The sequence below is a fragment of the Pleurodeles waltl genome, chromosome 11 (genome assembly GCF_031143425.1).
Source record: "Pleurodeles waltl isolate 20211129_DDA chromosome 11, aPleWal1.hap1.20221129, whole genome shotgun sequence".
NCBI classification, from domain to species: Eukaryota; Metazoa; Chordata; class Amphibia; order Caudata; family Salamandridae; genus Pleurodeles; species Pleurodeles waltl.
Window position 1 is genome coordinate 532,484,133 of NC_090450.1, and position 23,504 is coordinate 532,507,636.

General features: G+C 47.2%; 1 protein-coding gene across 1 annotated transcript in view; it reads right to left on the bottom strand.

The window, feature by feature from the left end:
* Positions 1–17,031, bottom strand: part of GRK7 (G protein-coupled receptor kinase 7) — a 175,707-nt gene extending 158,676 nt beyond the window's left edge. Inside the window, exons 1-2 of the mRNA XM_069213936.1 lie at positions 16,299–17,031; positions 14,900–15,337 (exon numbers count right to left, since the gene is read on the bottom strand). Coding sequence (XP_069070037.1) covers positions 14,900–15,337; positions 16,299–16,904 — 1,044 coding nt within the window. The 5' untranslated portion in view covers positions 16,905–17,031. The remainder of the gene's footprint in view (positions 1–14,899; positions 15,338–16,298) is intronic.
* Positions 17,032–23,504: the final 6,473 nt, after the last annotated feature.

Consider the following 23,504-nt stretch of genomic DNA (forward strand, 5'->3'; position numbering starts at 1 on the left):
AGATGGTGATCTTGTGTGCAAGATAAGCAGAGGTGCTGGTCGTAATGTCTTTGTATATGATGCAGCCGGTTTTGAAGATGGTGTGGAACGGCAAAGGGAGTCAATGGTGCTCCATCAGGATGGGGAAAACGTGAACCTTTTACTGCAGGCCCTGGGTGAGATGTGCTGCTGTGTGTAGGATACGTTTGAGAGGATTCCTATGTGGATCTGGGATGCCAAGAGAAAGGGTATTATCACCATCCACATGCAAGAGTACAAGGGTTTGAAAAGCAGTTTTAAAGTTAGTGACTGAAGGGAATAGCTTCACTTTGTTTTGGCAGGAGAGATGGTACCAAGCATTCTTTGTTTTCCTTTGTTTTGCAATGTGTGTGTTTGTTGGGGGTGGGCTTGATGTCCAGGGTGAACATAAATGATTGACATTCAGGGGAAGTTGGGGTTCGAAGCTGTCAATGTTCATTTCATTGAGCCAGGTTTGTACAATGTCTTACTTGATATTCTTGGTATATATAAGGAAACGCCTCTTCTTGCATGTTCCCCCCCACATTTTTGGACTGATGCTACTGTTTTTTTGACTGTGAGAGTGCATTGAGGCCTGCTAACCTATGCAAATTGTAGGTCGACCTGGATACACCCAATTGGGAAGGACTGACTTACTTATAAGTCCCTTGTCTATGGTAGCCAGGGTACCCAGGGCATGTAAGACAGGGTGTCCACTCAAGGCTGCAGCACTGATTGTGCCACCCTCTGTGTGACAAAGTACAAAATGGATCCCAGCCTGCCACTGCAAACTAGAAGGACAGTGTTTACACTGCCAGTTCGACCTTCCCATTCAAACCAATGGCAACACCACACTTTCCCTTAACAATATATGTAGGTCTCCCCTAGGGAAGGCCTACAGAGCCCTATCGCAGGGAGTTGTGTATTGTTAAGTGGGACATATATTTTGAAAAAGGCCTGAACAACAACACTTTCAAATTGTCACTTTGCTATGGATAAGTTAGTAGGCCCTTTGACTAACACAGGGTTACCGGTTGGCACCCCAAGCGGCTAACTCCTGGATGGGACTACTTAAGTGGGTCATGTAAAATATCAAATGAATTGTAGCATTAAACCCAACCTGAGTAAAAAAAATCATAGATAAGCAACTACTCCAGCTAGCCCAGCAGGCTCAAAAAGGCCTTGGCTCACAGACAGCTTTCTGACTGACTGGCAAGACGTGTGAATGACTCCCAGGCTCAGGAACAAAGGCAGTTGCAGAAGTGAGGTGTTACCTCCTCTCACAGTATGGCCAATCAGGGTGTAGGCCCAAAAGGCGAGCTTCAAAGGGAAAGCTGCCCTTGTGAGGGATGTAGTGATAACACCCCTGAGCAGGATGCCTTTTGTTTTTGCAGACAAAGCCAGAGAGGAAATACTCACCCCCAAACCATTTTTTCTGTGGGTGTGTAGCCCTCAAGGGGGGATTACCAAGCTCCTGATGAATAGAAAGGGTTGTACAATCTTAACAGGGGCAAGAATGTTGCACTCTGGGATAGCCAGGTGCCACACATCAAATGAACTTCATCACTAGGTAGTAGGGGACAGAGTTGCCCATTAGCTAGTAACCACGTGGTCCCCTCAGGACACTTTCCAGGGATAAATATGGCACCCCTGGCACCCTGTCCCTCAGATCACATTGGATTTGGTGAGCGGACAGAAAAAGGACTGCCAAGCTGCCATTAGAATCCCACAAATAGAAATACTGTTCTGTCAGAAGGACTGCACCTCCTGCACTTTGGGCTAGTGAAGATTTCACTGTGCCTGCTGCTCCTGGTTCAGGAAAAAGTTGTTTCACGGCCCCAGATCAAAGCAGTGACTTGGTCAGCTGATCTCTGTGAACCATTTCCAGGGACGCAAGAGCTGAAAAAGCCCAAACCGACAAGTTGGTAGCAACAGCAGATGTTTTGCCACTACCAGTCATCGGGCACCCAAAAGGACAAAGCAGAGATAACCAAATGTTTCACCTGGCTCTGCGTGACCCAGGAGTGCTATCCAAGTCTGGATTTGTCACACCTAGGGGACACCAGGCTCCACCTAAGGATTCCGTCCCAACCACAGTGCAAAGCGACTAGTACTCCAGCACCAACTTGCCTGCTACTGCAAAGTAGAGGTCTTCCTGGGCCTCCTCCTCATGGCCAAGATCACTCCACTTCACCCATGCACTGAGGAGCAACCACAAAGACACCCCTGTTGACTGCACCACAACCAGAGCATCCTTTGAGCATCTTTTGCCTGTATTCTCAACATCAGGACCACTCCACTGATGTCAATGGCGGTCATCCTGTACATTTTGGATCTCACCCTAAAATGCTCTGGTGGACAGCTAACTGTCCACAGTGTCCACTCAGGCCCCTAAGGCCTCAGTCGGGCCAGAATTGGTCCCCCAACCTGGGCTGGAGTAGTCAAACTAACTTTTTACAAACATTTCCAAAAGTTTACAAACTTTTTGCTAACCAATGCTTATTTGTAATTACATTGAAAATAAATTGACAATATCTTCTAAAATCTGTATCTTTGGATACCTCCAGTGGATTTGGTTCATTAAGGTGTCTGAAAATTCATAAAAAATAATCTATTTTTATAAATTGGTGTCCAATTTCTTGATTGTTGTGTGACTTTCTTATTTCGTTGTTTGGTGCTGTTAAATGCTTTACACTAAGTTCCTTTGCCAAGCCTTATAGATTGCAGCCACAGCTACCCAGGGTTGAGCTTAAGGCCTGACTGGGCCCAAGATGGTGTTTGAGAGTGTACTGCACGATAAGGCCCTACGGCCATATCATGTAATACACCCAAATCCTTACAGCAAATAGGAATTCTGTCTTGGTGGAGTTGAGCTTCAGGTAGGCGCTGGAAATCCAGATATGTATGAGGTGCAGGCAGTGTTTGAGTGTGGAGTAAAGGAGCACAATTGTGTATCATTGCCATATTGGTGAATTTTGATGCTACTATCTTAGAATAGAGCTCAAGGGCATTCTATAATTTGAGCCACTGGGTGCAGGGGAGGCCCACTGGCACTCATTTTCAGGGACTGGCACTTATTTTGCCTAATCAGACATTGACCCTGAGGAGGCATTGCCAGGCCAGTCAAGATGGTGGATGTGAATCCCTAAAACTCTGTCAATTGGCCCACCAATTAGCCCTAATCCTGGTTGGTAGTCCGGCATTGAGCCTGCTGGCGGTGTCCGCCGGCACCCTCAATCCCTCTATGACACTTCTAGAGTCCTGACATGCCTGGGGCCCTGACACCATCTTGGGACAGCTGAACAGTGACAATGATCCCCATGGGAATGGGCCTCCTGGTGGATGATTGTGCATCAGCTGCTGCTCTGGGAGCACCCTTGCAACCCTACCGGTGCAGCTGGAGTTGCTCCCTTGACCCCCACTGATCCCTGCATTATGCTGTCCTGCTGTAGCAGGGGTGACGCAACTTCAATGCATGCCCAGAGTTGGCGCCCTCCCTAGAAGCCTGAGGCTCGCACAGAAGCAGCTGACCGCAGCAAGACTACTGATTTTGGAAGCAGCCGGACGGGGACGTGCTGGGGTTCACTTTCTGTTTCCCCCCCACACACCTGCTGCTACTTCGTTTCGGCGCCGCAGTCAGGGCGCAAGGGGTTATTCTCTCTCTGGATCCAGCAGGGTCCTGCTTCCAAGCACGGAGGAAACCCATGAGGCCCCCCCTGGGTGAGACATGATGTCGAGGTGAGCCACCATCAGTAGTCAGCCTCTGAGGACCTCCTTTGCTTCGGCCCCGTGATCAAGCCGCCAGGGAACTCTGATCGCAGGACCCGGGACAGTGAGGGGACCCCCTTTATTGGGGCACACTGCCACTACTGGCCACTGCTGGCCGCCACGTGCTTAGGGCCTGCAGCACAACATGGTTGGCAGTTCACTGGGACCCCAAGGACCCCCTTCTAGGCTACTGCCCACCATCCGCCTCTCCTTTATCCAATCAGGAGTGCAGTCCTCCAGTACATGACTCTCTCACCCCACCACTCTACGCCTCTGTGTGGACTGGCCTTGGGGACCTTTTATTCGTATTTCACCACACGTGTCCTCCCATATGTTGGTCCACCCTTCTCTCCCTGCTTCGGCGCACAATCGAAGCACACGTGGGGCCCTGAGGCCACAACATAGGGTGACAGCTTCCATTACTCACTTACTGGTCTGACCCGCTAGCCTACCGAATGCTACTCCAAGACTCTGCCACACTCTGCTCTGGAGGCAGCAATGAGTACTGTGCTTGATCCCTTGGGGGCTCGCCGGGTCTCCTTATTTCCAGCCCCCCCACCTCAGAACTTAGATGATCAGCACAGCACGCGCCTGTGGTCGACTCCTGAACTTACTAAACACTACTGAATGACCCCAGCGCCTCTCAAAGCAACCTCCTTTACACAGTTCCTGAGCCTCAATCCGCCATTCCCCAACTGCTCCCGGGGCCATCCAGAGAGGGGAGCTGACCATCGCATTCCGTTGAAGGAATCAATGTGAGCACCTCCATTTCCCCTTTCGCCTGCCCTTTGCTGGTGGAACACTTGCTAGTCCTCCAGCCGTCATCCTGCTATCTCTATCGACTACACCTTGGGAGGGCAACCCTAGCCCTGCGGCATCACAGATCATGGGCAGGCTGCACTCTGCCACTCCCGCTCCACTGTGGGCCTCGGTAGACCCACCTATTATCATTCCTGACATACCTTTGGAGAACGCCACGCCACCACTTTTCATGTCAGACAATCTGGACAATACATTGGTGGCTATAGAACACTTCAGGGTTTCAAGAAGACCAGGTTGGGTTCCTCAGCCACTGAGCTCAGCTTCTTGAGGGACTACCACCAGAAGCTATCAGATAAAGTCTTGTATAGGGAGAAAACACTCGCAACTCTACAGCCATTGGCAGCTGCCAACCACTCCGCAATCCGGGACCTACAAGACCACGTTCAACACCTGCAGGACAGAGCAAAGGACTTGGAGTGTCGCTCCTGTAAGAGCAACATCCTCATTATGGGACTGCTGGAAGAGATTGAGGGCTGGGACCTTCTTCTTTACCTAGAAACCTGGTTCAAATCCTTCACATCACCCTCAGATCTTACCCCCTTCTTCTCACTGGAGATCGCCCATGGTGTTCCTGCCTGGGCCAGTCACAAGGAGACTCCCTGTACCATGTTGGCTAAGCTCTTACACTTCAGAGACTGCAATTCTGTCCTCCGTGCTGACAGGCAGGCAGGCCCCCTGTGGGTGAAGGACAAGACTGTCATGCTGTTTCCAAATTACACCCGAGCGGTATAGCGCCAATGGTCCTCCTTCTTGGAAGTCAACACAGCCTTCGCCAAATAGGGGTGCAATACTCGCTGCTTTTCCCAGCCCGCCTCCAGATCATTTCCGATGGCAGCACCCTCTTTTTCACCGATCCAACCTGGGACTGGGCTGAACAACACCATAATGGGTTGACATGAAAGCACACAGGGCAGGTGCCGGGCTCCTCCAAACCACAGAAACGTTGCAGGGGCATGCAGCGCCCCCAAGAACACTCAGTGCTCTCCACAGGCAAGCTCCTCTGACATGGAGCAGTTCATTGAAGACTGGCAGAAAGCCATTCAGGCCGCGGCTACCCTGGGAGCCAATGCTACGGACATGGACGACAAGGAAGGCCTGCATATCTTCACCTCAGAGGATGATACCCTTCCGTCTGACAACTCTCAGTGGGGATCCCAGACTCCTCTCCTGATGAAACTTCAGACAGCAGACCTTCTCATTTAAACATTTTATATGGCTTCTTATGTTGCTCTCATTGAACGTATCTGCTCAATATTGATATGTACCCTGTTACAACATGTCCTGCCCCAATGGTGAAGCCCATCACTACCCACATAATCTGCTTGGTCGCATTTCACTAGCTCCCAGATAGGAAAAGGATTGCCTTCAAGGCCCTATGCCTGGCATACAAAGCTTTGCATGGAACCAGACCAGAGTATCTTAAGAATAAATTCGGCTGGTATTCCCCTAAAAGATTGCTATGCTCAGCCTCCTCTAGTCCAGTGATTGTTCCTAGAATCAAGAAGGCTTCATGGGGATGCAGCAGTTTCATTTATTCCATCTGTAAACTCTGTGACAGATTGCCCTTGCGTATCAAAAGTCATGCTAATTTTATCAGTTTTCACAAGCACTTAAAAACTTGGGTATTCTCACTTTCCCTTAAGTGTTTTTTTACCCCCGTATTTGGTATCAGTTTGGACTTAGGATAATATAAGACACCCTTGGGTATTCACATGCTTTAGAAATCTAAAAAAATAAATCAAATCAAAGCAACTCAATTGGGCCACTCTAATCATTTGCCTCTGTGGTTCTGCCAGTGCTTGCCCGGTCACGCTGTCCACACTCAACTGCCCACCCCTCCTTCATTCCTGCATTGCACACTTAGCAGGCTCTGGGGCCATCAGTGACTCTCACAGACCTGACATGACATAATCCTTACTGCACAGGGCACTCAGGACACCACACTCCAGCCTGACCTTTAACCACAACCCCAATTACGCTAGGGTATTTTCGACTATGCCTTGTTTGTTTCTTCCTGTTCGCCACAGTTGTCTTTACCTCCTCCCCTTCTGCTACCTCACAGGTCTTGGCAGGCTAGTCTCAGGTATCCCCTTCTGCACAGGCTGGGTGACTTACTACGCCTGAGCTCATTCTGTGCAAGCTTGCTACTGCTCCTTCTCGGCACAATGGCCCCCATAAATGATATCCGTTTCCTCACCTTCAATATCTGGGGAATGCACACCACCATTAAGAGTTATGCAGTTTATTCTTATCTCAAATGCCAGCAGAAGCAAATAACCCTTTTACAGGAAACTCACACCACCAGGGAGGAACTGCAGAGCCTTTGTAAACATTGGTGTGGCCAAATACAGGCCACCACCTACTCCACTTATGCATGAGGCACCATGATTTGGGTTCCGCCCGGGGTTCCCTTCCAAGAGGTGGGCACAGTGGTGGAAAGGAAGGGCAGTTTATACTCCTGGAGGGTGCTTAGATGGCTGACCTCCGCTAATAGGGGGCATCTTTGCCCCAAATATGGACCAGGACGTCTTTTGGGACACTTTTTCCTATATTCTAGCCCATAAGACAACACTCTTGTGGGAGACGATTACAACTTCGTCCACGACCTTACCTTGGATAGGTCTCATCCTCCTTTCCCCGTTCTCCCCCTTCATAAAGGAAGACTGCTTCTGAACACGCCACTGGTCGCTCGATGATGCCTGACAGTTGTAATACTCGACGGTCCACTTTATTTCTTTCACTCCATACCTCCATGCGCGCCTAGGTTGATTCCTTTGCTCTGCCCCCCAGATACCTCTTGTCCAAAACTCAGATTACTTGGGACGCGTAATATACAGCCACAATGCCCACATGCTGGCCTTCCGTGGGCACTCCCACTCCCACCGACGCCCATATGGAATACCTATCTTCTGCAATGAGCACAGAGACTATACTCGGTAGAACTTTGCAGAGAATCACAACACAGACTCTACCACAGCCCAGGAGTGGGACCCCTTAAGGTGGTGACAAAAGGTATATGCATCCAGAAGATAGTGGGGGTCCGCCAAACCCTGGAGAGGGACAAAATGGATGCAGAGCAGCACCTCACTAGCCAGAATAAGGCAGCGGACTGTGATCCGGCTCTTATCTCACAACTACACCCGTGACACCCACCTGTGCTGGAATGGGGATACAATCTGTTACTTAGCAATCCAGCTATACTACTCCCCTCTAGATCTCTATGAGGATAACCTCCCAGCAGCCTTGGCAGGCATCAGATCTCAAATACAGTACTGGCAAACTCTGTCATTGGTCCCCATCTGTAATATAGACTTAGTGAAAATGTTTCCCCCCCCCCCACCTCTATTAATTTACGAATCTTCCAATCATCCCCCATATTCCTTCTTTAATGAGCCTGACTCTCCCATCTGCAGGATTATCCTACCAAATATCACCTTGTTGCCCTTGCAAAACTACAACTGCCAGTGGATCGAGGAGGCCTTGGCACACCATCCTTTGAGGCTTTCTTTCTCGCAGCACAGCTCCAAAGGGTATCCTGTTGGACAGCTGGGCGGTATATGGCCGAGGCAAGCTCAGACCAGGGGCCCCTGCTAGTGTCTATGATCCATGGCGTCCTCCTTCCAAGAGTTCTGCCTCATTCCCCCATGACCCTGCAGGTGGCGGTTGCATATATCACCTCTCATGGGGGCTCTGCCTATATGCACTGGTGCTACCCCTGGTCGGTCTCCCCTGCTTAATGAGTTTTTATACCACTAGGGACATGAGAATATGGGAAGAACACTTGTTGCTCATGCTAGGAGACCTCTTCTCTGACAGCCATCTCCTCCCACTCCAATCGCGGAGTACGACTTTCCGCCGAGACAGATACTTATATACAGGCAACTTAGCCACACCTGTCATGTGCGTTGAGACGTTTCACAGGGTGAACCCGTCACACAGCCAGTACTCCAAACTATTCTTACTATGGGCGACAGTCATCACCTTATTACATGGCTATATAAAGCTATTTGCAAAGTGGAAGTTACTCTCCTCACTGCGCTCTGGCACAAGTGGGATGATGATATTGGTATAGTGCTCCATGACAAGCAATAGGCTCAGGCACTCACATTTCCCCAACAGGTGTTCTGCAACTCTTGCTTTAAGAATATTATTATTTTTTTTGTTCCTCAGGGCATATCTCACGTCCACCCAGTTGAACTGCTATTTCCCGGGGACACAGGTGTGCTCCCCAAGCTGCCAAATTCTGGGTGCAAGTTTCATGCATATGATGTGGTCTTGCCAGGCCCTTCAGAGCTACTGGCATTCAGTACAGACTACCTTACGCAAGGTCACTGAGCAGCTGGATATTTACACCTTGGAGGCGTGCTCTTTGGGCATTTTTAAATGAAGGAAACAGCAAAAAGGTTTGCACTCACTTTGCGGTCCTGGCACTCCTCCTTGCCAAATGTGCACTCAATCTCCAATGACACTCCTCAGCAACCCTCCACCAGTTTCCATGTAGCATGGAGTGGTATGCAAGTGGGGCACGGCTGAGGAGGATGCTCTTTGCTACGAGGAAGTTCGCCATCACCGCAAGTGACCTATCTCCCTCAATGGGCTGCCAACCTTGTGCACTTCCTACAGGAGGTGGGGAATTGTGATCTCCCCTCAGGATCTGGCCATTTTCGCTTCACCTACTTTATGCACCACCAGCACGCCAGGAACTCTCACGCAGGTAGCCGCCCTTCACTTTTTTCATCTCAATTTACAATACATGATTCCCTGCACCTGTTTGCCTGTGCCTTACATCATCATGCCACACCTAGCCACCACCACAAACCCCCCTGCCTCCCACCACCCCAGTTCTAAGATCTACCCCTGATTTACAACAATGTGGTAGGGAGCTGAAGTTAACACCAAGCACGAGTCACCTGAGACTTTCACCCTTTCCTATGTCTCACGTCCTCTTATTTGTAGCTGTAAACGCCTCTCCCTACCTGCTTGTTCCTTTTCTCCTGACCAAGCAGTCTGTATTGTTGTGATTACTGTAATTGCTATATTGATGGGCAATGTCAATTACATTTGTTACCTAATTTGAAAAATCTGATAAAAACAAATATATAAGACTTTGCCCTGGAGCGTGAGAGAGAAAAACACACAACATGGGAAAAGGAGGCAAAGAAAGACACAGAACGAGTGACAAAAAGGAAAAAGCAGAGTTGAAAAAGAATCTACAAGAGTGAGATACAGAGTCAGGGAGTGTCTGGTTGTGATTAAAGAGGCATAAGGAGGAATCAAGATTACGCAGGTTTGATAGTTGACAAGATGACACTCAGTACTGCCTACCATGTGCTTGTGAGCAAAACGTTGAGCTCTGGCACTTATTCTATTAAACATTATGCACTGCCCAAGGTGCTCCTTCTAGAGACTGAAGATGATAGAGGCAAGTACGGAACCCTGGGGTACTTCACAGTTGATTAGGTTCCGTTGGGACACAGAGGTGTTGATGTGAAGGAAATGGTTTTGGTTGGTAAGGTAGGAGGAGAACCAGTGATGGCAACTGCCACTGGATCCACACTGATACTCCAAAGTATAGATGAAGGTGGGATGGTCAACTGTGCAAAAGGCACCTCAGAGGTCCATCAATATCAGGAGGCAGAGATAATCTTCAGCTGGGGTCAGAAGGGCATCATCTACAGTGTGTAGGGTAGTGGCTTCTAGACTGAACGGTGATCTGAAGCCATATTGGTAGCTGTACAGGACTTGGTATCACTGGTGTGGTCTTGAAGTTGAGTGTAGTCTCCTTTTTTTGGATCTTGCAGATGAAGGCTAGATGAGTTATGGGTCAGTTGTTGGAGTGGTCATCAGTGTCTAGAGTGTTAGGATATGGCCTGTCTTGAGTGCTTCTGGGAAGATACTTTATGTATGAGAGGCATTGACAATGGTGAGTATAGATGGAAGAACATTCCCAGATAGCTTTGCTTAAGGGCAAGATTAAGATATAGGGGGTCATTCAGCGGGAGCACCGCCGACAGACCGGCGGTGCCCCGCAGGGCATTCTGACCGCGGCTGTTCGGCCGCGGTCAGATGCGGGAAACCGGCGGTCTCCCGCCGGTTTCCCGCCGGTTTCCCGCTGCCCTGCAGAATCCCCCATGGCGGCGGAGCGCGCTCCGCCGCCATGGGGAATTCTGACACCCCCTACCGCCATCCTGTTCCTGGCAGGTCTCCCGCCAGGAACAGGATGGCGGTAGGGGGTGCCACGGGGCCCCTGGGGGCCCCTGCAGTGCCCATGCCAATGGCATGGGCACTGCAGGGGCCCCCGTAAGAGGGCCCCACAAAGTATTTCAGTGTCTGCAATGCAGACACTGAAATACACGACGGGTGCCACTGCACCCGTCGCACCCCTGCAACTCCGCCGGCTCCATTCGGAGCCGGCATCCTCGTTGCAGGGGCATTTCCGCTGGGCCGGCGGGCGCTCTTTTGGAGAGCGCCCGCCGGCCCAGCGGAAATGTATGAATGGCCGCCGCAGTCTTTTGACCGCGGTGCGGTCATTTGTCGGCGGGACCTTGGCGGCATCAGGCCCATAATCTACATAGGAAGTGACTTTTATGAAGTTCAGCATTTTGGCAAAATCTGCGAGAAATGGGGTTTTGAAGGATGACTATTGCGGGATTCTATGATTAGGGGTGGGTGTGAAAGGACGAGCAAACTTGGGCCCAGATTTACTAATAGATGATGCAACACAGTGCAGCAAGCAAAGGAGAGAGAGAAAACATGCCATATCTCCTAAAACATGGCACATATTTTCTCTCTCCCGAAACTGGTGCACTTTTAGCTGGCATTCACCAATGCACATTCCCTTGCACTGTGTGTGCATTCTCTAACAAATATTTATGTTTACTGGAAGGGAACTATTCCAATACAAAAACTATACTTTAAGACATTTCCCATTTAGTATGTGTGCTGTACAATGCAGCACCCAGACAAAGTTGGAAAAATGAGGAGAAATTAAAACATTTCTTCTCTTTAGCCCTACCTTTAGGATGCTATGGTTTTGGCACAAACCCCTGTCTCCAAATGATAGTAGATAGAAATGTGGTCAAAACCCATGGGTGGTTGCATTGGAATGCCCATTTACTACCAATGCAATGCCCCTTGATGCAAAGTATCACAAAGAAGTACATGGCATAGCTTTGTATTACTTTGGGAACTTTCAATGCAAATCCTAGTTTATATTGGATTGTAAACCTAACTCCACTTTTGTGATGCTAACCAGGAGCAAAGCGTTAGTAAATCTGCGCCTTGGCATTGTTAAGGTGCTATTGGGTCATCTGTATTTTCTCACTGAAAACGAGGTTGATAGCAATGCACGTGTCTGTGCAGTGCTGCATATAAGGGTTAGGCAAAGGGTTTGATGCAGTGCTTGATGGTCTTGAAGCGCGGTCTGCTTCTGTTGGTGGCTTCCTTGATGGTGATGCTCTAGTATGTTGCTTTGGCCGAAGTGATGAGCTATCTGTGTGTTGCACTAAGGGATTTCAGTATCATGGTGTCATCAGTTCTGTTTTATTTCTATTTTCTTTCCTGTCTGCGATCGAGGATGTGGATTTTGTAGTGTTTTGGTTGGGTAATGTGCTGTACCACACATTTCCGAATAGTCAAATGGGTTTAGTACAATTAAAAAAGGTTTTAGTACTCACAAACGCTCTGTATCACAGAATTAGAGGCTTTGTGAAGAAAAAAAAATCCTTAGTGCATGAGGCCCTTGACTCTCAGAGCCTCATTTATGAGGCACTAGCAGCACACTGCGCCACCGGAGCATCATGGTTTTTTGATGCTCCGGCCGTGCAGTGTGCCAGCCCACATTTACAAGGCCATGCAAAGCCACTTTGCGTGGCTTTTCATGGCCTTGTAAATATGGGCAACTTTTATGCATAACACAGGGTGAAAGGGGCGTTCCATAGGTGTTGCTTGGGGTGTTCCCATGAAACATCCATGGAACCCAAAGGAATCTGATGCATTCTCAGACTTACAAGTCTGGGAATTCATAAGATTCCTACACTACCTCAGGGGGGGCGTAAGAGTGACGCAACAGAGAGAAATATCTTTATTTCGTCCCATTTTTTACCTCTTTCTATGTGTAATGCATTATGCAGCACACGTAGAATGAGGACAACACCTCTTATGATTGTTCTGTGCAGAAAGGTGTCCCTTCCTGCACAAAAACTTTCATCCCCACAACGCAGGCACCCTTGCACCATGGTGCAAGTGTGCTTCAATTGGCGCATGGCAGAAATTTGTGCACCAGCGCATGGGAAGAGGACAGAAATGTCCTGTATCTTGTAGATACTGAGCATTTCTGCCCTTTCCCGGTGGTGCAAGGCGGCGCAGCATGGCGGCTCAGCAAGGCACTTGCTGCCCTGCCTTACGCAGTGGTGTAACGAAGCTTAAGGGGGCCTCCCTGCAAAGTTCCTGTAGGGGGCCCCCTTCTCCCTGGACCCAATCAGGGGCACTTGCACTGTTTCCTGTGCTGAGGGGGCCCCTGGATCTCAGGGGCTGCCCTGCACCGGGTGGGGGGCCTTTGTTACGCCACTGACTCCATGGCCATTGTAAATGAGGCCCTCAGTGTCTACATATATAATATAAGTATGTGTATGTGCTCTTGCATTCCTTGAAAATCTGTGACCCATGTGTTACACACAAGCTCTCTGGCAGGCTCATTAACCTTTTAAGCTGTTTTCGATGATTCGGAGCTTTCTTAATACACTTGTAAGTAGAAAATCTATCTCAGAAGAAACAGCTTTACTAACTAAAGTTTCTTCAAACCAAGGGCCAGATATACAAAGCAACAGGTAGCCAATAGTGGTCGCAAATTGCTCACTCACTATTTGTGACTTGTCTCTGATTTTGTGATGTGGCCTATGTTCTTCGGAGTAGGGTTACAAATCACCATTCACAGTGGTCACGAGACAACCTGAATGGTTAATATTCATTAGGTATGTTGTTATTTGCTCCTCCCTGTGATTGGCGACACACACAGCGATAGTGGCCTGCAAAGAACAGCAGACTTCCATTCCTGGGTTTGCACTCCCTGGCAATAAACTTTTTATTAAAGCAGCCTGTTATTATTTGGTCTCCCGTTTGGAAAGACATCGCAGGGAGCAGGCAGTCCGGCATGATTCGAAAAGGGGAAGCAGCCTAAAGAGACAGCCCCCCTCAGCAAACCTGTTTCCACCTCCATTGAAAAACCTGATTGTAATTCAAAATTGGGGGGACAGTCCTTTGCCAATTGCGATTGGGAACGAGTCTCCAAAACCTTTTTGCAATAGGGAAAGGGTTATCTGAATTACAAAGGGGGTTTAGTAAATATACTCCAATTTTATTTCGCTGTGGCAACCCAGAGATTTAATAAACAATGGGTTTGGTACCGACAAATACTTTAGTACATCTGTCCGTAAATATGGTGTGAAACATTGCAAAGAGAATATCAATTGTCGAACTACGACAGCATTATAGTTGCCTGTTCAACCTTCAAATTAATTATTCAGAGAAGAAAACATCTAGCTATTTTTTATTTTAAATATTAATTTGTCCAGATGCTAGCATTAACAAGAAAACAGAATCTTATGTCTAATGTCGCTAAAACATGGTTTGAAAGTGCCATCCTAGAAAATTTAGGAGATTAGTTTTTGAACAAGAATTTTTTTAGGCCTTTCCCATACATCAGCGTGGTATTTTCCCCCACGGACTAGAGAAAAAGATTTTCAATTCAGTTTATTAAAAATTATGCTGAAATCTAAATAACAATAATTATATGTGTTTTCTAATTATTGACCAATGCACAAAGCACCCATGGATGGTGGAGCCCCTATTGGTCAGCGGCGAAAGGTGAGTCACCATGGTAGAATGAACAGTAAGTCACCAACCCCACCAGAGGAATGGTGCTCAAATGTACCAAATGCAGCACTTCCTCTTGGAAACAGATAAAGAGTGGTGATATGGCAAAATAGTGCAGGTATAGTTTCCTTGCTGTACGTTTTTTACACGTTTTTAATTATAGCTGTTTAACAGAAACCTCATGCAATCTAATGCTTTTCTAAACCCTTTAGCAATTAGCCCCCTAAGTGTGTTACGTAGCAGCCAAACAGTTAATTAAGAAAATCCGCTTACCGCCTGTCAATCGAAATGAAATAAGGGCCTAAGGACTTTAGTGAGGAGCAAATCCCATGGAATTAGGACTTGGGCTCAAAATGCATTCGAAAAAATTGTTTCGGCAATCCCCCCACGCTGAGTCACTCCCACACCCTCCCAGCCCCATCATAGAGCATCTACTCACCCTCTGGTTGATTGGCTTGTTTTCTTTCACTTTAATTGCCAAGCCCAGATCAGACAGTCTGCAGTTGCCGTTGTCATCAAGGAGTACATTCTCCGGCTTCATGTCTCTGTACAGGATGTTCATGGAGTGGAGGTGCTGAATGCCACAGGTGACCTGCGCCGCATAGAATACCACCCTGTTAATGGTCAGCCCTCTCTCACCCATGTTGTAGATGTGAAATTTGAGGTCTCCCCCATTCATAAGGCTCATCACCAGACACAGGTGCCTTTTGGACTCGTACGCGTAGGCCAGCGTGACGATGAATGGGCTGTGAACCTTCTCCAGGATCTCCTTCTCCAGCAGGGCCATTTTCTCCCCATTTTTCTTCTTCAGCCTTTTTTTGTCCAGTTTCTTGCAGGCATACATCTTACCAGTGTTTTTGACTTGAATGGCACAGACCTGTCGTATTAATGCGTAAAGATAGGGGTTCAATACACATATTATTGACATTGCACCCACTCTTGCTTACTTTACGCACGTGCAGCAGTCATTTGGACAAAAGGTCATCTGTTAATGACTCTGAACAGCAAATTTATGTTGTTTTTTTTTAAAAGTGACAAACTATATCAGTTTACACTTGTTCAAAATAACTGTAACAGTTAAGTAGAAATCTGGACAAAATATGTTGGCATGAATGATGTAAGAGGACAACAAATGTATTTTGCCTCTGCCTTGTGTGGGGTGCATGTCTAGGCCCAATAAAATATACTGAATGTTGCTAGTGTATTTGTGCAGGTGGACCTTTCAGAGGAAGTGGTGGCCCCATAATAACCCATTGGGTATGCAAAGCCTATCTTTAAAGGACAAGTTTTAGACTTTTTTCTGAAAGGTGTATTATTCAGATATATTTGTGGCAAGTGATCGGGTGCATTCCAGACTAGGCTCCCGTGCCCTTTGAGTCAGTTTTCATGCCAGCATATCTTGAACTCAGTCTGTCAAGGGAGCAGGATATCGAGTGACATGAGACTTCTGGCATGGGCTTTGGAAAAAAGGAATTAAGACGTGGAGCAAGATGGTATCCTCTGGGGAAAGTGGCTGTATGACAACTGATTTTTTCAACCAAAGGGCAATCCAATGTTGCTAATTTATAGACTGTATCATTCAGATTACTCTTAAGAAACAAAATCTGATTTTATCGCAGTGGAATCAGCACAAACAAATCGACCACATATGAGCTGTAGTTAGTACAATTCCACAAATTGTGAAGGTAAGTCCCACCATGTAAGGGAATGTAAACTGTTTTTAATGTTTTAAAAATTCGTGATTTTATTTCTAGCATTATGCTTCTGAATTAAACATGTAATAATAATACTTTGAATAAATACCTACGAAAATGGAATAGTTAATGACAATTTCCTACCTCTCCAAATCCTCCTTTTCCAAGCACCCTGAACTCGTAGAAATACTTTTCATTGATTGGCTGCTGCTCATAGGCTTTCCACTGCAGGAACCTGTCGTAGAATGGGCTGCTCTGGAAGTCCTGGAATGGGGCATCCATGAGGAAGTTCTTGGCTTCATCCCTAGCAAGTTGCACGAGGTCTTCGTGCTCCTGGTCGGGCGCTTTCTGGCACATCTCCACCAACCTCCTGCTCATAAAGGGAAGAAAGCTTTTGGAGTCCTCCTTCAAGTACTTGTTTGCCATCTCATGTAGAACTTTATCCTTTCCAGCATCCTCTGACAGCTCCCAGGCATGCATCTCGTCCAAGAAGTCCTGGGCCAGCTGGTATTCAGGCACAGTGGCTACAAAGTCCCGGAAGAGCCTCCTGCCGATGGGCTGCTGCTCGCAGACACTGACATAGTCCGCCTGAACCTTGCTCCTCATCGGTCCTGCACAGGCGGCGGCGCTGGGTAGGCACAGACTCCGACGCCTCTTCATCATGTCCTTGATATCCCCTTCGCTGCTCTTCCTGGCCTGTAGATACGCCGTGTTGGCGATCAAATTGTCCAATCCTCCCATGTCGCACATTTTGGGACCAATTGTCTGGAGCCTCACTCCAGAATGGTTGGTCCCTACACTCCGGGTGATCGATTCTCCGCGTGCTCCCCGTTGTCCCGCGTTCGATGTCCGCTACGCTGGACAGGTGCTTACAACACTCAAGTGGTTAGTCACAAATTTAGAATTAAATACCTCATGAGGATTTTTGCTAAGTATCTTTGGACTTAGGGCTCGTGGAAAGTGACTTGTAAGAGGTTTCTCTCCTAAGCAGCTTATGCTCTGCTATCTATAGTCGCCAAAGACATCTAGTGTGCTCACAAAAAACCGAGCCTTAAAGAACAGTGGAGGGGCTCGTCCGTTAAATTCTAAGCAATCACGACCCAATGCTCCTCGTTCGTAAAGCTATGTACACTGTGAGATTAACTGACAAGAGCAAGTAGCATCATCTGTGGGGGGAAAAAACGACTTACATGCCTCTCCGAGCACCCTCTCCCCTGAAATGGTGCCAGATGTACTCCCGTCAAGGTCAGGAATATGTCCCACTCCGGGCGGAATGTGAAAGGTGACGCTCCCAAAACTGATTGGCGGAGAGGGAAGGGGTTTCTCTATGAGGACATTTATTTCCCTGTGGGTTTCTCATGCCATAATGTAACTGCGTACATGTTCACATGAAAAAAAAATTACTAAACATTTTCCAGGAGCACGGCTAGAAGCCTGTGTATTGTGCAGGTGTTCCGGTGTAACTTGTAAACGCTGTGTGAACTTCTGAAATTAGTACATCGAAACCCATGTGATTATAAAGCCCCAGGACTTCTTTCCAGAATGAGACACAATAATTTTAGGGCCTTATTTATACTTTTTGGTGCAAAACTGCACTAACGCAGTTTTGCACCAAAATGTTTTGCACCGGCTTGCACCATTTTTTAGCACCAGCTGGGCACCATATTTATGGAATGGTGCAAGCCGGTGCAAAGGGAAGGCTAGCTTTAAAAAAAATGACGTTAGTCAGTTTTGAGTCAAAATAAATGATTCTGACCAGATTTTTTGACGCTAAGGGGCATATTTATACTCTGTTTGCACTGAATTTGCGTCATTTTTTTTAACTCTAATTCAGTGCAAAACTAACTCCATATTTATACTTTGGTGCTAGACCAGTCTAGCGCCAAATATATGGAGTTAAAGTCATTTTTTGGAAGTGGAAACGTACCTTGCCTTAATGAGATGCAAGGTAGGCGTTCCTGTGCAAAAAATGACTCTACAACCTTAACACCATATTTATACTCCCATGCAAAAATGGTGCAAGGGAGGGAGGAGGGGTCAAAAAATGGGGCAAAGCTTGCTTTGGCCCATTTTTTAAGACCTGGGTCAGGGCAGGTGTTAGGGGACCTGTGGGCCTATTTCCATGGTGGAACACCATGGAATAAGCCCAGAGGTGCCCTCCCTAGGCCCCAGGGGAACCCCCACCCACACTAGAGGGACTGCGAGGATGGGGGACCCCATCCCAGGTAAGTACAGGTAAGTGCATTTTATTTTTGAAAGTGCCATATGGGGCCCTGAAATGGGCCCCCATACACGGCACAGGGTGCAATGGCCATGCCCAGGGGACCCCTGTCCTCTGTGCTGGCCATTGGGGTGGTGGGCATGACTCCTGCCTTTTCTAAGGCAAGAGTCATGTGGCATGGTAAGTTTAGCACCATAAAATGACGCTATTCTGGTTAAAGTCATTTTTTTTTACTCTAACCTGCCTAAAGCCATTTTTTGGTGCTAAACCCTCTTATTCTATACTGCCAACCCCTACCGACTAAAGTCATTTTTTAAAACTCTAGCCTACCCTTTGCACCGGCTTGCACCATTCCATAAATATGGTGCCCGGCTGGTGCACAGAAATGGTGCAAGCCGGTGCTAAACTTTTTGGTGCAAAACTGAGTTAGTGCAGTTTTGCAGCAAAAAGTATAAATAAGGGCCAATATTTTGTAACTTTGCGCCACTTTTGCGTCAAAAAATGACGTTAATGCGGTGCAAAAAAAGTATAAATCAGGGCCTTGGTGCTAGATGGGTCTAGCACCAAAGTATATATATGGAGTTAGATTTGCACCGAATTAGAGTAAAAAAAATGACGCTAATTTGGTGCAAACAGAGTATAAATATGCTGCAGAGTATAAATATGCCCCTAAATATGGCGTTAGGTAATAGAGTCATTTTTTGCACGGGAACGCCTACCTTGCATCTCATTAAGGCAAGGTAGGTCTCCACTTTCAAAAAATGACTTTAACTCCATAAATTTGGTGCTAGAGGGGTCTTGCACCAAAGTATAAATATGGAGTTAGGTTTGCACCGAATTAGAGTAAAAAAAAATGACACTAATTCGGTGCAAACAGAGTATAAATATGCCCCTTAATGTTTAAAATGTGAACTGTTGTGATTACATATACTGGTTAATAATGTTTTACTAGCACTGGTAGACTGCTGAGAGATCGCAGGAGGGGAGGGGGTGGGTGGAGAGGTTTAAGTTATATACCTTGGCCAATAAACGGACTCAGGAAGTGGAGCGCCGTCTGCAGAAATATAAATGTAACCTTTTGGTTCCTGCTTTAAATCCACCCCTTCATTCACCAAAGTTTTTAAAAGTGACTGACAATATTATCTGTTTTTATGGGGCAGAACCCTAGAGGGGATATTCAGAGAACAGTCACACAGAAACATTAATTTGTATAATATGCCTTCATACATAAACGAAATGCAGCCATTGTTTGCTGTGGATGATCTACTAACATACTAATATATCTTACTTGCTGCTGTTCAGTGGCCATCTACTGTTATTAAGGTTATTGCGACTACATTCCTATTGAAAGGGTTGAGAGAAGATGTGGAAGTGACGCGCCTATGACAACAGAAAAACGGGACAAAGGAAATTGACAGTAGATTAGGACAACTAGGCCCTTCGACTCTGCCTGGGTAACTGTAATACGAATTAGCAATTGGTCTGAGGCCTATCTGTCACTTATCTCCCATTACCCAACCCAGTTGACCCTTTTCATGTAATATTAAGCTCACTGTTTGGCAGGGGTGGACAGGCCTTTTATTCCACCAGGCATTTACCTGATAGGCTGGAGCTCTTGGGAGCTGTGTTTGAAAGCCCAGGGCTCTCCTGATGTCACCTTCCCCATTTCTTGAGGCTAATTGCAGCATGCATGGTGTGGGGGGCTTCGAGAAAGAGTGAAAGATAGGAAAGAACAGCAGAAGGTAAAGAGAAATTATTCAGAGAGAGAGGAGAGAAGGGGAAAGGGAGGATGGGTGAAAAGAGAGATTGTGCAAAGAGACAAAGAGAGAGGTCTGTTCGAGCATTTTTTTTGGCCAGGGCTGCTGTTGGTTCCCTAATCTGGCCCTGTTGGTTGGTGTTAGGATTCAGGTTTCTGGTTGACTAAGCTAGGCACCTAAGCCAGGCAGAACTTACCACTCTAGTTAGGGTAATGGAGGTACACACCCAAGACAATCCCTGCTTACCCCCTTGGTAGCTTGGCCAGAGCAGTCAGGCTTATCCCAGAGGCAGGGTGTATAGCGGTTGCACAACACACCACACCCCAGTGACACAATAAATACACCACAAAAGAAACTCCACAGAACATTATATGAAAATAAACTATATTACATATATAAAACATAGACCAATAATTACTTTCCGAACAAGGCAATTGTCAAACCATCATAGTCAAAATAAAATAATTATTTCACATTGTACATGTCATAACAGTACACCCACCCAATGCATCCAAGGCAGATCATGAAATATGCTCATTATATTATCCTGACACAACATTTAACATAACATCAGGTCATGAAATGCAGTAGTACCCAAATCACCACTACGGTCATCACACACCATGAGTAACATCTGAATTACAAAGTATCATCATAAAACACATAGATCTGGTGTACAAGCACCTCTATTGTATGATAGGAGGTAATATGAGCACCAACCATAGGTTACAGGAACACCTGCACACCTACTACAGTGTTTACAGTAATTTCAGGGGAAACTGTAGGGCCCAGGGCTACCTGCATGACGGCCACAGTCAGTTAGGTAATTCTGAGCAGAACGAGAGGAGCGGGACCTCAGTCGAGAGTTGCCACTGCATCCTGCTAACTAATACATGACTGCCACCAAAGATATACCGCTAGTATGGGGGAAGACACACATACACCTCAGTTCGCCGTGGGGAGAACTCGCCGGGTCCCCCCCTTTCCTGCAGTAGTGACAGGCAGTCTGCCTGTCACTGTGAGACCTCCCGGAGTCTCCTACATTGGAGAACAAGCGTGCTCGTAAGCCGCTGTCTTCAAGCTTGCTGTTGCAGCGGCTCAAAGAAATATGGCTTTCTCCTCAGATGGGGTGGAGCTGCCAATGAAGGTAGCGTGATGGCTACCAAACTTCCCCCAGGGCCCAACTCACACCGTGGCACTCCTCCACAGTGGTTCGGTGACTGCAGACACATCAGCAGGCCTCCTCCAGAGAGCTGCATGGCCCATGCCGCAGACTCAGGGCAGCCGGGGGAGCAGTCAGATACTCCGCGCCAGGTCCCCCCGAGCCGGCAACACTGACTTCTTTTGGTGGGCAGGGGAGGCGGGGCCCAATTAAGGGGTTCCTTTCCTAATGGTGTCTTTGCTCCAGGCAACGCGTCTCCTCTCGAAGAGACTCGCCTCCCCACAGTTAACACTGACAAGGCCCAGTGCGGCTCCCTCTGGCATCTGACCTCGGCACTGCCACAGGTCGGGGAGCTCAACTCTGCTGGAACTGGGCCCCATACTAGCTGGACCTGACTCATAGCTCCAAAAGGTGGTGCTCTCCACACCTGGGAGGGCGCACCACGTGCTTTTACAATGAAACCAGGGAGTCTTTCTGGTTTCTGGAGGTTTCAATAAACAGAGTGGGGGAGGTAGTAAACCCCCACACCTCTGGAGAGCACTGGGAGGCACAAGCAGGGCACGCAAGCAGCAGCAGGCCAGCACATAAAGCAGTGCAAATTGTTAGTCCTTCCAGTCACCACAGCAGCCAATAGGCAGCAGGCTTAAAGAGCCAACAGAGCAAGCAAATTATGCAAATGACGGTCCCTCCTGGCAGCACAGCAGTCCCTTGAAAATGTGGAGTATGTAGAGCCAGCAGCATCTGGGTACAAGACCCACACAGTGTCTAAAATTATGGGGTGCAACCCCTGTACTTATACTCAAAAGGTCTTTGATCCAGGGGGCGCTTCAAAAGAACTTTAGACGTGCACAACACCCCCTTCCAACCCAAGCCCTGGCTCCAGACATCAATAGGGGTAAACAAGCCTTTTGTGCAAGGACAGACCACAGCCTATACAAATGTAAGTGTGCCCGCCTCCCTCTCTCCCAGCACAGGAAGACCATTCAGTATGCAAATGTAATCCTGTTACACCTCCACCCTCCCTGTGTTATGGCTGTCTGGAAAGTATGCCCATAGCCCAGCTCTCACTCTATCCTAGATGTGGATTGGAGTCAGGCTGGAAAGTACAAGAGTTCTTCATAACATAAGGAGATTGAGAAGAAAAATAAAACTTGTAACTCTTCCTTAACTAGACATATCCAAACACAAAGAACAAGCCTCTTACCAAGCCAGTTTTTCAATATTCCATGCCACCTAACCATCAACCAATAGGAACTTCAATTGGTTTTTAAGAAGAACCCTCACCCACCAACCTATTTGGTGGCATGCTTAGGGTTCCCATCTAAGGTGCTGAATGCACCTTAGGTGTGCTACAATGCCTGATTACAGTACAGCTTGTACTGTTTTTCTGAGTGAGGTGAATTGTGAAAAGGCCTTGTGAAAAAAGTTGTTAAAACTATCTCCAGGCTATCTACCCCAAGGGGTTTTATATGCAAGTTTATAAATGGACAAAGATCTACCTTTCTGCATAATGTAGTGTAACTCAGCAGTTTTTGTGAAATAGCTATTCAATTTTCCTACGGAAAATGGTATGGGGAAAATGAATTTAGGACCCTCCCCCTTTTCTCCGCACCTGCTGGACAGCTCACCCTGAACATTTCTAGGAAGAAGCTGAGGTGGGTGAGACTTTGTTTTGGAAAGTTTTGTGAAGATTCATCAAACGGTGGCACATTTATTAGCAAACCAAAAAATCTATTTTCTATGGAAATGTGCTCCCAACTGTACTTTCCCAGTGGCGATATATATTTGTATTACACAGCAGTTGTCACTGTGTAGTTATAGTTCAGAGTTTCCTTTGGAAGAACTTTTTTTGTTTTGCTCATAACTTTGATGCCATTTGATAAATTTGAACAAAACTTTTAAAAAAATGCATCCACCTTGGCTCCTTCATGGAAAGCTTCACGCTGATCTGTCAAGGGGCAGGGGTGTCCCAAAGTGCGATTTCCTATGTTAATTCCAATACAAAACTTTGTTCTCCAATGCAGAAAAAATGGCTGAACAGAATTACACTAAATTTGGCAAAATGTTATAACTTTACTCTGAAAGTGTTACTTTTGTGATTTCGTGTGAATCAGTTCAGTCAGCTATGAGGAATTAGTGTGTAAAGAGGGGGGGCATGAAGGGGTTAAATAGTTATATCTGGACCATTGGTGTTCAGCTATGGGGTGAGT